General features: G+C 32.6%; 1 protein-coding gene across 5 annotated transcripts in view; it reads right to left on the minus strand.

Moving 5' to 3' along the window:
* The window catches only part of SENP6 (SUMO specific peptidase 6), a 117952-nt gene that overhangs the window by 11687 nt on the left and 93106 nt on the right, over nt 1-13159 (minus strand). For all 5 annotated transcript variants that reach the window (XM_021000199.2, XM_021000197.2, XM_021000198.2 and 2 more), the window contains 8 exons: nt 11883-11916; nt 10395-10583; nt 8835-9061; nt 8246-8358; nt 8028-8144; nt 5963-6085; nt 5359-5451; nt 2018-2433 (listed from right to left, as the gene is read on the minus strand). In XM_021000199.2, the coding sequence (XP_020855858.1) occupies nt 2018-2433; nt 5359-5451; nt 5963-6085; nt 8028-8144; nt 8246-8358; nt 8835-9061; nt 10395-10583; nt 11883-11916 (1312 nt within the window). The remainder of the gene's footprint in view (nt 1-2017; nt 2434-5358; nt 5452-5962; nt 6086-8027; nt 8145-8245; nt 8359-8834; nt 9062-10394; nt 10584-11882; nt 11917-13159) is intronic.

The raw sequence follows: 13159 nt of genomic DNA on the forward strand, positions 1-13159 counted from the left end.
GAATGGTTGAAAAACTTACCAAGATTATACATATTACAATACTCAGGTGAAAAGTAAAATTGCCCATTTCTTTGTCACAATATTACAAGCAGCTTAATGTCTGTCACTACTTCTTCCCTTACTAGGTAAGACATAATTGGACATTTACAGAATCCATTTTGAGTAATGTTATTCAGTGGTGACACATACATCAATTGTTTCTATCAAAGCCAAATTTTCAAAAAGCTAGCAATTTCAATAAGAAATAAGCTGAATGCTTTACTATACTTTTAGCGACATAAATCAAGAAGTATAATAGGATAATGATTCCTATAATGTGGAAAAGCAGTGGTGAAGTTATCCAAATCAATGATAATTAGACATGAGACTTCAAATCAACATCATCACCTAAATAATTTAAATATTCAAGTGTAAAAAAGACCATCGCTTCTTTTCATCCCAAGAGTGTGCCCAGGAAGAGACAAAGGAGTGAAGAGGCTTAAGAACATTCATCTGCCAAATGGATTATCCATGCTTCTTCACCACACAAAAAAAGTGTCCTTTTTGCTTTAAAAATAAAAAACAAACTCTCCAGGTCCCCCATAAATAAGCTTATTTCATATTATTCTCTCTCACACACTCTACATTCCATCCATATCAGAATCTCAACTGTTTCCCCGGACTCAACATTCTAGCCTAGCTTTTATCTCTATCTCTTTGCATAGGCTGTCTGTCCTCCCACCTCAACAGTATCCCAGTTAAATCACTAGCTTCCTTAGAGGATTAACTAGGTGCCTTTCTGGATCGGCACCTTCCCCAAACTTGTTAGCTCCCTCTTTTCTCAAATTATCTTGAATTTCCTTATCTGTGCACATTTTAGAATACAAACTCTTTGAGGAAAGGATTTGTTTCTTTTGCCTTTATTCCTAGTATAGCATTTAGTACCACATAAATGCCTAACAAATGTCTGCTGAACTGAAATGAATAGATGCTTAAGAGTTTGGATCTTAATTTCTGAGGGAAACGAGCCTGAAAGGGTTGATCCACCCTCATCCGTCTATGTTAATACTATCTTTCACCACCCCAATTTTATTTCTTGCCTTTAGTGTTTTCTCTCCAAAATATATTCTCCTTCTCTTCCTTTTATCTTTTCTCATACATATTCCCTTCCTTATTATTTTTCTTGTTATAAAGCTTAAGTTATTATTTATAATGCTTCAAATTCCTGAGAAATAAAGCAGTCTACTTTTAAACCTTTTAATATGCCATAAAATAAAATATTTGATATATCTGACCTTAATTTAAATTAAGAGCTTTATTGCAGTATATAAAAAACATTCTGGGGAATACCTTTTTCTTCTATGTTACTCTGCAATAAGAATGGATATTCAGAATAGTTACCTAGAAGCACTGGAAAGTACTTACACACTATCAAAATCTCTTAAAACACAAGACTGAAACAGAAATTAACCAGAATACTCCATTCCTTAATCATTTAGCTTTAATTAAGTATTTAGCTTACCGAATTATTGAAACACCTTTAAGAAAAATATTTTTTTTAGAAATTTAAATCATAGTACCACTTTAATTAAATAATTTCCAACTTGTTATTTGAAATTAAAACAAATCCAAAAATTTCCATTATAATTCATGGCAAATTAAAAAAATATGTATGAAAGCTCAAAGGGTACATCTTAGGGTACAATATATGAACGGAAGAGGGGACAAGAGAAAGAACCAGAAAGGATATAAAAAATTTTTTTTAAAAAATAATGAATAGTTTTAATGTCAGCTATTTAATATGTCATATGATATATCGAAGGCTCAAGGAATTCCTGAAAAGTAACAGCAATGCTTTGATTTTTAAATATAGATAAACTTTTCCTGTTTTTGCACAAACAAGTTGTTTTGGCTTTGACTCTAATATCAAAATGATTTAATTTACATTTAAAAACACATCTTAATTGCTAATCCTCTTCACAAAAACATTAAAATTATTCTGAATATTAGTCTTCTAAAAAACATTTAAAACACATACCTGTATGATGTGAAGAAGGTAGAAATTCATTCTGCATGCCATTCTCATCTTTAGTCCTATTATCAAGTTTCTGACAAGCAGATTCTACTTTAGTTTCACATTCAACATGATTAATTTTTTTCAGAACACTTTTCCCACTACAAGGACTTCTCTGACAGTATAAGTCACTTTCTTCACTTACAGTGCTTGAATCAATTAAAGCCATGCTATGCTTTCTGTTTGGTATTTTCTTTATTACAGGCTTAGCAGGAGAGTTTTGTAAGCTATCCATTTCATTTGAAGAAGAGGAAGAAGTACAGCTATCCTCTGCAGCTGAACCTTTTTGGTTGGCAATATTTTCATGGTACTGAGGATTTGGTTCATACTTGGGTTTCTCCAAGCCAGGAAAACAAACAACAGCTAAAAACCAATGTGCACTGCAAAGAAATGGATAAAAATATAAAAAATAAACAAACAAAAAATCAACTATGTATATTAGTGACATTTATGAAAGTTAGCAATTAATTCAAAAATATTTTCCAGCTCTTCTGAACAAATTAGAAATGTTTAGTACTTAAAAAACACAAAACAAAACCAAAAAACAATTCACACATTGATTGCTCTTATCAACAGTTCACTAATAGGACAAGTCTGCTTAAAAAAGATACCTATATGTATTTTTAGAATTAACATTCATTTGAAATATTTTCCTATTTCCTTTATACAAAGTTAAAGGAAGTATGGCTATTTGTTTACTTAAAAGGCAATCACAATGTTAGGTAATCTCTGTGAACACAGCTGCATTAATGCCAATCCACTCATAATATAAAAGTTAAGACCAGGGCAACAACTCTCTCTTGGGACCAATGGTAATTAACTTGAACTACTAATGTGAATGGTCACCTATCAAGAGCCAGGACAATTTCAAGCCCTGTTTAATTGATATATACTTCCTGATTATTTATTATTCATTTGTCTGATCCACAGATGATCCTAACTTATTAGAAATCTGTTTCTTTTCATTTCCACCTTTCTATTAACTAATCCTATGACCTGCTTTAAAATAATTAATTTCCTAGTCATAATACTATGGACCAAGAAATGTGTCAAATCTACTGTACTAATCTGACTTCTGGGCCTTTACCCTCCTGGTAACCCCTTCTTTCCTTTCCTCATCCTTTGCTGGGGTAATTTTAAGTCTCAGTGTCTGAGTGACCTTAAAAGCCTAATTTTTGTAAAACATAAAATCATAGGTCATAGAAATTAATTTTCAGGAGACAACAAAATTTCAGGAAAATCAGTTTTAATATTTCTCTATAAATGTACTCTGCTGTCTACATATGCATCCTCAAGAGTTAGGATTATGTATGTATCTATTTATGAGACACACAAGGGCACATTTTTATGTATTTTATAGTTTCAGAAGGGACTGCTGGGGAGTCAGTACAAACAAGACCTTCCTTTCACTGACAGCAGCACCAGGAAAGGTCTCAGGCTCTGACACCACCACTAACTGTGAAGGTGAGAGAATTTATCAAGTCTAACTGCTATCATTCTTGTGGGTTTCAGGGTAGTTTGCCACTAAGGAGCCACCTAGCCTATGTTTCAGACTTTCACTCTACTAACCCACTTATTAGATAAAAATAAAAATAACCATAATAACAGAGACTATTACTTATACAGTGCTTCAATTGCTTTACACATTATTTCACTTCATTCTTACAATAACCCTGTGAGAAAGGTTCTATTATCACTCTCATTTGACTCATAAGGAAACTGAAGCTGACAAGCGTTACACAGCAATAAGTGATGAAGGAAGAATTTGAAAAAGTCAAGACCTTTTCCTCTGCATTAATGCAGCTGTGCTCACAGAGATTACCTAACATTGTGATTGCCTTTTAAGTAAACAAACAGCCATACTTCCTATAACTTTGTATAAAGGAAATAGGAAAATATTTCAAATGAATGTTAATTCTAAAAATACATAGGTATCTTTTTTAAGCAGACTTGTCCTATTATTGACAACAACTTCTCTATTTTTGTCCTTGACCCTTTGCTACCCCATCTCTCCTGGCAACTTGCCTTGTATTATCTCTTCTCTATAATATTCAATACTTCCTTATCAATTGATTCCTTCTATATTGCTTATAAATATGTCCATATTTCTCATATTTAAAAAGTTTTGCCATGTTGCTACCATACCCTCAAGTTATCATCTTTCCTTTTAGAGCCAAAGGTTAAAAAAAAAAAGTTGTTGCTTCCACTCATTTATCCACCCTCCTCCCAATTTACTTTTCAACCCTTCCCTTGGCAACTGAATTTTGATGTTATCACAACTGAAGTTGCTTTATCAAGCAGATTTTTCTCTCTGGGTTCTTCATATTACTTATCTGATCAATATCCTTAGTCTCCTTTTGAAGGATCATCATCATTTCTGTGGGTATACCCTTGCCCAGTACCAGGCTATTTCTTCCTTCTATATTCTTTCAGTGCTCTCACAGCTTCTCCTTGATTAAACCATCATTTAATTTCCAAATTTAAATATATAGCCCTCATCACTTTCCTGAGCTCCAGTTCCACATTTCCTGTTAAACATGTTCATCGGGACACCCCACAAGCACCTCAGCCAATATGTCCAAAACTGAACTTATTATTCCCTCTCCCTCTAAATAAATCCTCCTTCTTCAATATTTCTGGTGAAGGTACCACTGTTCTAGTAACCAAGGTTTGCAACCTCAAAGTTATCCTCTAATGTTCACTCTCACTTACCACCCCACCCCTCTTAATCAATTACTTGCAGCCTTGCTGAATCTACCTCTGCAAATTCTCTTTCACCTGTTCCATTCTTTCCACTACCTCAAACCTCAAATACATTATTACAACACCCTCCTAAATGGGCTCCTTCTATCAGGTCCCTCCCCTATCCAATGCTCTAATACACGCACAGCTGCCAAAATGATATTCTCAAAGCAGAAGTGTGATTATATAACTCCCCAAATCAAGATATTTCAGCAGTTCCCTTCTATCCTGGAAAATCACACTAATGGAATTACATATTAAAAGAGAATATTGTGAACAAGAAAAAAAGTTGCTATGTTTGAAAACTATGTGTCTAACAGCTGAAAAATACTTGAACAATTATGCTTTAGTAACATATGTGAAAATTTTATGATCCAGCAATATCATGTAGGATTCACTAGAAAATTTTCAGTAGCTTACAAAACGTGAACATATACAAGTTCTTACTAAGAAGCTGTTTTGTAAAAGTAATCAATGGACAGTTTATTTGGTTTTACACTGAAAACAAGTATTCTAAAAACACCACCACAAATGTTGTAGATACAAAAGAAACGTCTACTCACGCTTCGTTGAGGGGAACAAAAATAAAATCCTTTTCAAAAATATCTACATGCCGAGTCCATGTTTTAACACGCCCGTGTCGCTTCTGTTGTATCCTACAAGATGAAATAAAGAAATGATGCAATGTAAGGATTTTTTATGCATCAAAAGATCTCTTCACTGTTTTATAACCATATTCACTGTCAAACTAAAACTAACATCCTCCGTGTGATATAAAACGTTTTGGAGTCAGAAAAAAGAAAGGCTGAGGCCAAGTCAAATATTCAAACTAATATACTGTAGGGAAGTCATGGTAACAAATTTGCCTTGTTACTAGCTGTCAGCAAAAATTAAGTCATATCATATACTGTGTCTCACATCAATGAAACACTCTCCCTCACCTGCCCCCTGAAAAACCCCCCCAACAACCCAGGCATAATATGTAGACTGCTTTTAGATTTAATAAAAATCAGACTCCAGAAAAATACTCCCTTTTTACTTCACAATCTAACATAAGTGAATAGTCTTTATGATGTTGCAAAAAACAGTCTCTCAATCAAAATAGCATGTTGCGACATTTATTAACATTTTAAGAATTTTTTAGAAAACTGATTCAGCCCAACTTACGATAGGTTTGTTGTTTCGTGAAGATTTCTTCTCTCTCTTTGATTAAGGCGTTTATAGAAAAAAGAGCTAAAGATATGAATTCGGTCAGCATCTTCTTTATTCAATTTTTCAAGTACCAAATACCTAGTTCAGAAACAGTTAATTCCATTATGTTTAATTGTGTGAACTTATTATTTTAACAAAACTAGATCTAAATGCAGGGATCAAATAGGAATTTAATCCAAAATATGTATTCATTTCCTAGAACTAAAACAAGTTACTGGTATTTTATTTGGTTACTCACACATACAACATCCTCTGAGATAAATGCAAATACAGAGAAGTGAAACTGTCACTTGAAGGTTTTAAGTATTTTTATGGGTTTTTATCTAAACTGTCATGAAATTCCTACTAATGTCACATTAATTTTTCTATCATAAAATTGATATCATTAGATCTAAAGCTTTTTCAGGATCACCAGAGTTTAATTCCACATCCATACTCATTGCTTATCTGCCCAGAACTTTCTATACTTGTGGGACCACAAGGTTTACACATGAGATAGAGCAAGAAAGCAGGAATTACAACATATTATCTTTATTCTTCTCTCACACTGTGAAATATTCATGTGTGTATCAAGAAGTTACCTACAGTTTAACTGGACTCACCACAAAAAGTCTTTCCACTTACTGTTCATTACAATATTGTACTTTAAATGTTTTACACTATAGCACCCTTCAAATATCACTTTTTTTTCTGGTTTAAAAATAAAGGATAGAGCACTGTAGCAAGAATAAAGAAAGAGCCTGAGCATTACTTTTGACACTAATACTACTGTACAATACTTCTTTTTCTGTATAATAGAAACAGCATAAAGCACTAATCTCTTCCTTAGCAGGATGTTGTGAAAAAATTAATGTCTGTGAACATGTTCTCAACTCTGGGATTATTTTCTTCATCAGTAAAATAAGACCTTGGACTAGACAACAGAACCCTTTCAGTCCTAAAATTCTATGCTCCTTGGGAGTAAATGCCTAAATTCTTTTATCAAATTATTTTAAAAAATAATTTACAAAACAAATTACCAAATTTTGAATATTCATTCAATTGCTCTGACATCACTGAAATCTGATGCTTATAATTTCTAGAACAACATCTGAAACTTGCATAAACTGGTATCTGGTTCAAAAAGGTATCACAAGATACTTCTAATTATAGAAAAACCAATGTTTCAGTTCTTATGAATCAGGAAATCTATTTACTACACTTGTTAAATTTGTAATACTATAATTCAACACTAAAATAACTCAATCACTTTGAATTCCCCAAAGCAACATAAGCACTGAAGCCTAGAGCACTATTAAGGCTATAATTGGTGCTGGGTAAAGCAGATCACATATATCCGAGGAAAAGAAAAGACCAATAGAAAGAAAACCCCTTGGACAATATACAAAGCATTTGCCACCAATAAGAACATGTTTTTTCCCTTTCTCTAAATGTTACTGGCTGACTTCAGAAGCAGAAGGTATTCTGTAAACTTGAAAAATATATGCTAAATAAGGAAACTAAACTTAGAAGACTCAAAGAGCATTAGAGATGGAAGGGATCTGGGAGATCAGCTAGTTTAAGGGAGGGAGTGCTAAAGCGGAGTCCCATTAAAATTATGCCTGTGCAAGTTTCCAAGTGCAATCAAAACTTGTTTTAGCCATAAGCATGTTTGCTGTCAATCCCTCGAGAACTCTGAATCCTTTTCTTGTTACTCAAAGCAGTTTAATTCCATCTCTAATCTTCTTAAACATCTTTTCTGCCTTCTATCCATGTAAACAGATTCCAGAACTGAATGTTTCCAAAATAATGGACAGAGAAAAACAGCTCTGAGAAAGAGGTTTGCTTTTTAGCTAACTTGTTAGAACTGATTTATAGTTAGGAAATGAATGAAGCAAATATTCTTTTCAATTTGTCTGCCTTTTTAACATACTCTAGTTAAAAATTTAATGTATATAGAAAATGAAAGACAAAATTATAACAAGAATTTTTAATAATTAGTGATTACATGTCACTAAAAAAAACAGAAAAATTAACTTACTTTAAGTAAAAATCTATAATAACATCATTTAAAAATTCTCCTTCATTTAGACAGTGTAGATCTTCATTAGTAACACAGATGCCTCCCTTAGCTGGAGGTGGTGGATATACTATCAATCTGAAACAAAAGAAAAAAACACACATATACATAAGCACACACACGTGCATATTTTAGAAAAAATAATATAACATCATTTAAAAGTGCAAAAATCTTCTCACTTTTCTATAGGACCAATAAAGACAGTATGTGGTTCTCCAATTTCCTCGTCTTCATCAAAAAACTGGAACTGTGGTGGTATGTTTCTTAATTGTATTTTGGGTTCAAATGAAACCTTGTAGAGAAAGTTAAAATAAGTATTAGTTCCCAAAGCCAAGAAGAAATTTACTTCTCACTTTCATTAACAAGAATACAAACACATGAGGAAGAGTCATCTAAATTTTGTGTTTTAAAGTCAAATGACAGAGGCTGAAAATGAATCAAGAAAGCACTTTCGTGTATTAGATTTTCAAAAGGGACAACAAATGAAATCTGTGGCATAATTTTCTATTTCTGATTAATAGTTTCAACTCAACCAACATTTACTAAGCAAGGCAAGAGAGGTACATATGTGAATAGCAAAATGCAAACAATAAGAACCTCTGGTGTGACCACTGCCATACCTTAATTGTACAAGAACAATCTGATGCCTAGACTATTTAACACAACAAAAGGCTCTGTGATGAATTCAATTATATTTAAGATTTTCAAATTCTAAGTATTCCTTGGAGGATATCACAATTATAAAGGTATTTTTTAAAAAAAAATTACATTTTTTATTTTGCTTTCTTTTTGCAGAGAACTTGCTTTGGAAACTTCTTCATAGGTTTTTGTAAAAGCAACAAGTCTTCCATTGGCTTCTTCAAAGGATATTTTCACAAAAAAATCAGGAATATTATTTCTGATACCAATTTCAGTAATGATATTTTCAAATACTATATTTGCCTGTGTATCAAGACCAGTTTCAAAAATTAAAATAATATATTGTTCTTCAGGACCTAAAAAGAAAGAAATGTACATGTAAGCATAAAAAAAGGCCACAATTCATTCTGAAGCATAACATATTTTTATACTTCTGGTTGGTAACAGATAAACACACTATACTAGCTGCAGGGACCTCTGTCAGGGACATCCAACTTCCCAGAATAATATCTAAGATCATGCCTAGAACAAAGTATCGAATGCTGTTCACTAACTGCAGTAGCATAAAGATAGTTGTTAGTCAGAAAGGGCAGAGCAGGTCTGTGCCTTTTGAGTCTGTCCCTGGACCAATTAGGAAAACTGGACCAATCTATAAAGATCTATCAACTGGTCACAAGTTCATCTATTTCAAAATGTCAAGTACATTTAATAGTATAAATATATGCTACATATACAATTCTTTAAAATAAACTAGTTTAATAGGCTGTATACAAGTTGGTTAGAAAATGTCCAAGTAACTATGCCCTAAGAGTTATAAAACCATCTATACTCTTTGAACCAACAACAATACTTCTAGGTCTATATTCCAAGGAGTAGAAAAGGGAAAGGACCTGTAACTATAAAAATATAGCAGCTTTATTGAGATGGCAAAGACCTGACAACTGAAGGGATGCCCATCAATTTAGGAATGGTGAAACAAGTTATGGTATATGAATGTGGTGGAATACTACTGTAATATAAGAAATGATGAAGGGAATGGTTTCTGGAAAACCTAGGAAGACTTATATGGAATGATACAAAGTGAAGTGAGCAAAATCAGGAGAACAATATATACAGTAACAGCAAAATTATCAAGATAATCAGCTGTGAACGACTTAGTAACTCTGATCAATACAATGATCCACCACAATTCCAAAGGACTCATGACGTAAAAATGCTATCCACCTCCAGAAGAAAACCGATGGACTCAGAGGAGACTTGCAGCGCTTCTTAAATTGTGGAGGTCATGAAAACTTTGGCAACAGGAAAAGGTTTCTGTATGCATAACGATCAAAATTAAAAATCAAACGCATAATGAATCCAAGGTGTTTCTGGCAGTATGTGCCCTTGTCATTGAGCAAATTCACTGCAGCAAGCACATGCTGCACTGCACATGCCCTCAAGCCATGCAACACCAAGGAACTCTGCTGAAAATGAAATGAGGTTAACTACCTCACTTCAAGATAAACTTAAATAGTAGTAGAATTAAATATCAACAAGACAAATACTGAGCATCTATTATGATGAAAAGCACTAAACTAGTATGTAAATGGTTTCTGATCTTGAACCCCTCCCTCTATACCAGACAGAATACATGCACATATATTTACTTTGCCCTACCCCAATTCTTGACTTTCCAATTTAACTTACTTTCTCCTTCACAATCATACCAAGAATTATCTCTCTCTCGGTTCATCTTCAGTTGCATTCTCAGGCTGTGACAAGCAGTTGGTATTGTTTGCAGAAATACTACAGGTAACTTTCTGACACTACACCATTCACATTTAGTAAGTTCAGAGGTTTTTAAATCAATCTCTTGTATATCACCACTCTCGAACTCTGGAGGAAAAAACAGTAGAATACTCAATTCTTTATTAAATTTCTTGAAGGATGCTCTTACTACTGTTAAGAAAGTAAAACCCAAAACAGAAACAACTGACTCACAATTATTCAATTTTCAAACCATTTCTTAGTAATAATAAATTTCAAATCTTTACAATTATAAATCATGTGTGCAAATTTATGATTTAGTGTAGCTGATGTATGTAATGATTTTTTTTCAAACTGGCACTGCAATGTTGGCATTACATATAGACATATGGTCTATAAAACTATGTAGTATGTATGTATATAAATATAAACATACAATATAGTCTATAAAACACAAAGTGTTGGCTTTTAGGAAACGAAGTAGCAGACCCCAATTACAGATAGTCCAAATTTCTCAAAGCAACACTACAATGAAATGAGAATTGAAAAAAAAAATGCAGAATTATACTTAGCACTTATATTTAAGGAATACTGGCTGCAGCCTTAAACTAGACAGAGGTAAAAAGCGTACTTTTAAAAAGAAAAAGTGCTGCTAAAGGGATTACTAAAGTAGCAGTAATAACTAACACTTAAAGAGTGTATTAAAACAACAAATTAATTTAAGGCTCACAACTCTACAGGAGTCAATTGCAAACATTATTACCTACATTTCAGAGGTAGGGAAACAAACTCAGAGAGGTTTAATGACTTGAGGCAGCTTGGTGTAGTGGAGATGATATTGGATTTGGATTCAGAAAAACTTGAGTTTCAATTATGCCTCAGACACTTACTAACTGGGTGACCCTGGACAAGTTATTTAACTTCTCTGGGTGGGTCTCAGTATTCTCATCTGTAAAATGGATGGTTGGACTCAATGTTCTCTAAATTCTCTTCCAGCTTTAAATCTATGAAACTTACCATATGAGATAACATGTAAAAAAATGTGATACTTTAAAATACTCTATAAATGCTATTATGATGACCCTAGTCAAGATCACATGGCCAATATGTTGTAAAGTTCCAGGTCTTGAACAAGTATTCTAGCTTTGTCTTTAGCTTATAATGTAAGCTCAATTTCAGTCATTCCATGTGCTTTAAGTAAAAATGATGCTTTACTAGACTGTAGCTGATTTCTCTTTGTACTCTTCACCCACCCAAAGAAAATCAAAGAAAAAGGAAACATTATATTTAAGCATCTAATGAAGACAATGAAATAACTACAGTTATTTTAATAACTGTTCCTTAAGTATCACAACATCTAATAATGTCCTTATAAAACATACTTTAATAACTGTAATGATAAAAAAATTTAAAGGAAAAAGATCTTACCCTCTAGATGAATCTTGATAAAATCTAAACAAAACTGTAAAAAAGGGATAATATTAGCACTTTTTATTGTCCCAGATACACAGTAAAAAAATGATAAATCATAAAACAGCTCATACTTCTGCTTGATTGATTAGTTTTTTTCCCCCAATAATAGTTCCAGATATACTGTGCCACATAGTCAAAATAAATTCCATTTTGTAACAAAGCAATACAACTAAACAATATAGACTGGTCAATACAATGAATGGAGGGTTAAGCTGCTTTTCAGTGGTCTCATTTGTATTATATTAACTATGCATATTATTTTCTTGGTTCCATTTACTTCAACTCAGCATTAGATCACACAAATCTACCCAGATTTTAGATTTATTATTTCTTATAGCAAAATAGTATTCTATTACATTCATATTCCACTCTATGCAGCCATTTCTGAATTTATGGGCAAACACAAAATGTGTCAGCATGAATGTTTGTGTATTTATGAGATTGTTATTTCTGTCTTTGACCTAGGGGGTACATGCCTAGTAGTCGGGATTTAGTGATTCTTTATACATTGTTCCAAATTTTTTTCTAGAATGGTTACATGTTCCACTAATAGCTTTTGTAATTATACTAACCATGAAGATCTTTCAGTACTATTTCCATCTTTTACCTTCTTTGCTACTTTTATCATTCTGAAGTAAAACTTCAGAGCTGACTAAATTTTTATTTCTCTCATAACTGATATGGAAAATCTGGGCTCAAATTGCTGTTTTTATATTAATTGTGGGACCATGGATGAGTTGCTTCTTCTGAAGTTTAGTCTTTCATTTCCTTACTTTTAAAAAAAATTTATTTTATTTAGGTTCAGAAGCTGTGCTCTAAAGAGTACATGGAACTCTTACTGTAGAGAGAGAAATTCTGTTTTTAAGATAAATAAAGTAAAAAATACTTGGTAGTCTGAAACTACAAAACACTCTACAGAAATACTTAGTTAAAAAAATAGCTAATAACAGAGAAATACAAATTTCTTGTGGGTAAGCTGAGTTAATATAATAAAAATAACATTACCTATATTAATTTGCTTATTCAGTATCATACCAATAAAACTAACAGATTACTTACAGAGCTAGAAAAAATAAATAATAGAACTCATCTGGAGGTATAAAGGGTCAAAAATCTCATAGGAAATAATGAAAAAGTACCAAAGAAGAGGACCTAGGAGTACCAAATCTCAAATATAACAATGCAGCAAAAGGATATGTTAAGAAGTGGCGATCCATAAGCAGAACAGACTA

Source organism: Phascolarctos cinereus, unplaced genomic scaffold (genome assembly GCF_003287225.1).
Source record: "Phascolarctos cinereus isolate Bilbo 61053 unplaced genomic scaffold, phaCin_HiC Scaffold_5;HRSCAF=322, whole genome shotgun sequence".
In the NCBI taxonomy this organism is placed as follows: Eukaryota; Metazoa; Chordata; class Mammalia; order Diprotodontia; family Phascolarctidae; genus Phascolarctos; species Phascolarctos cinereus.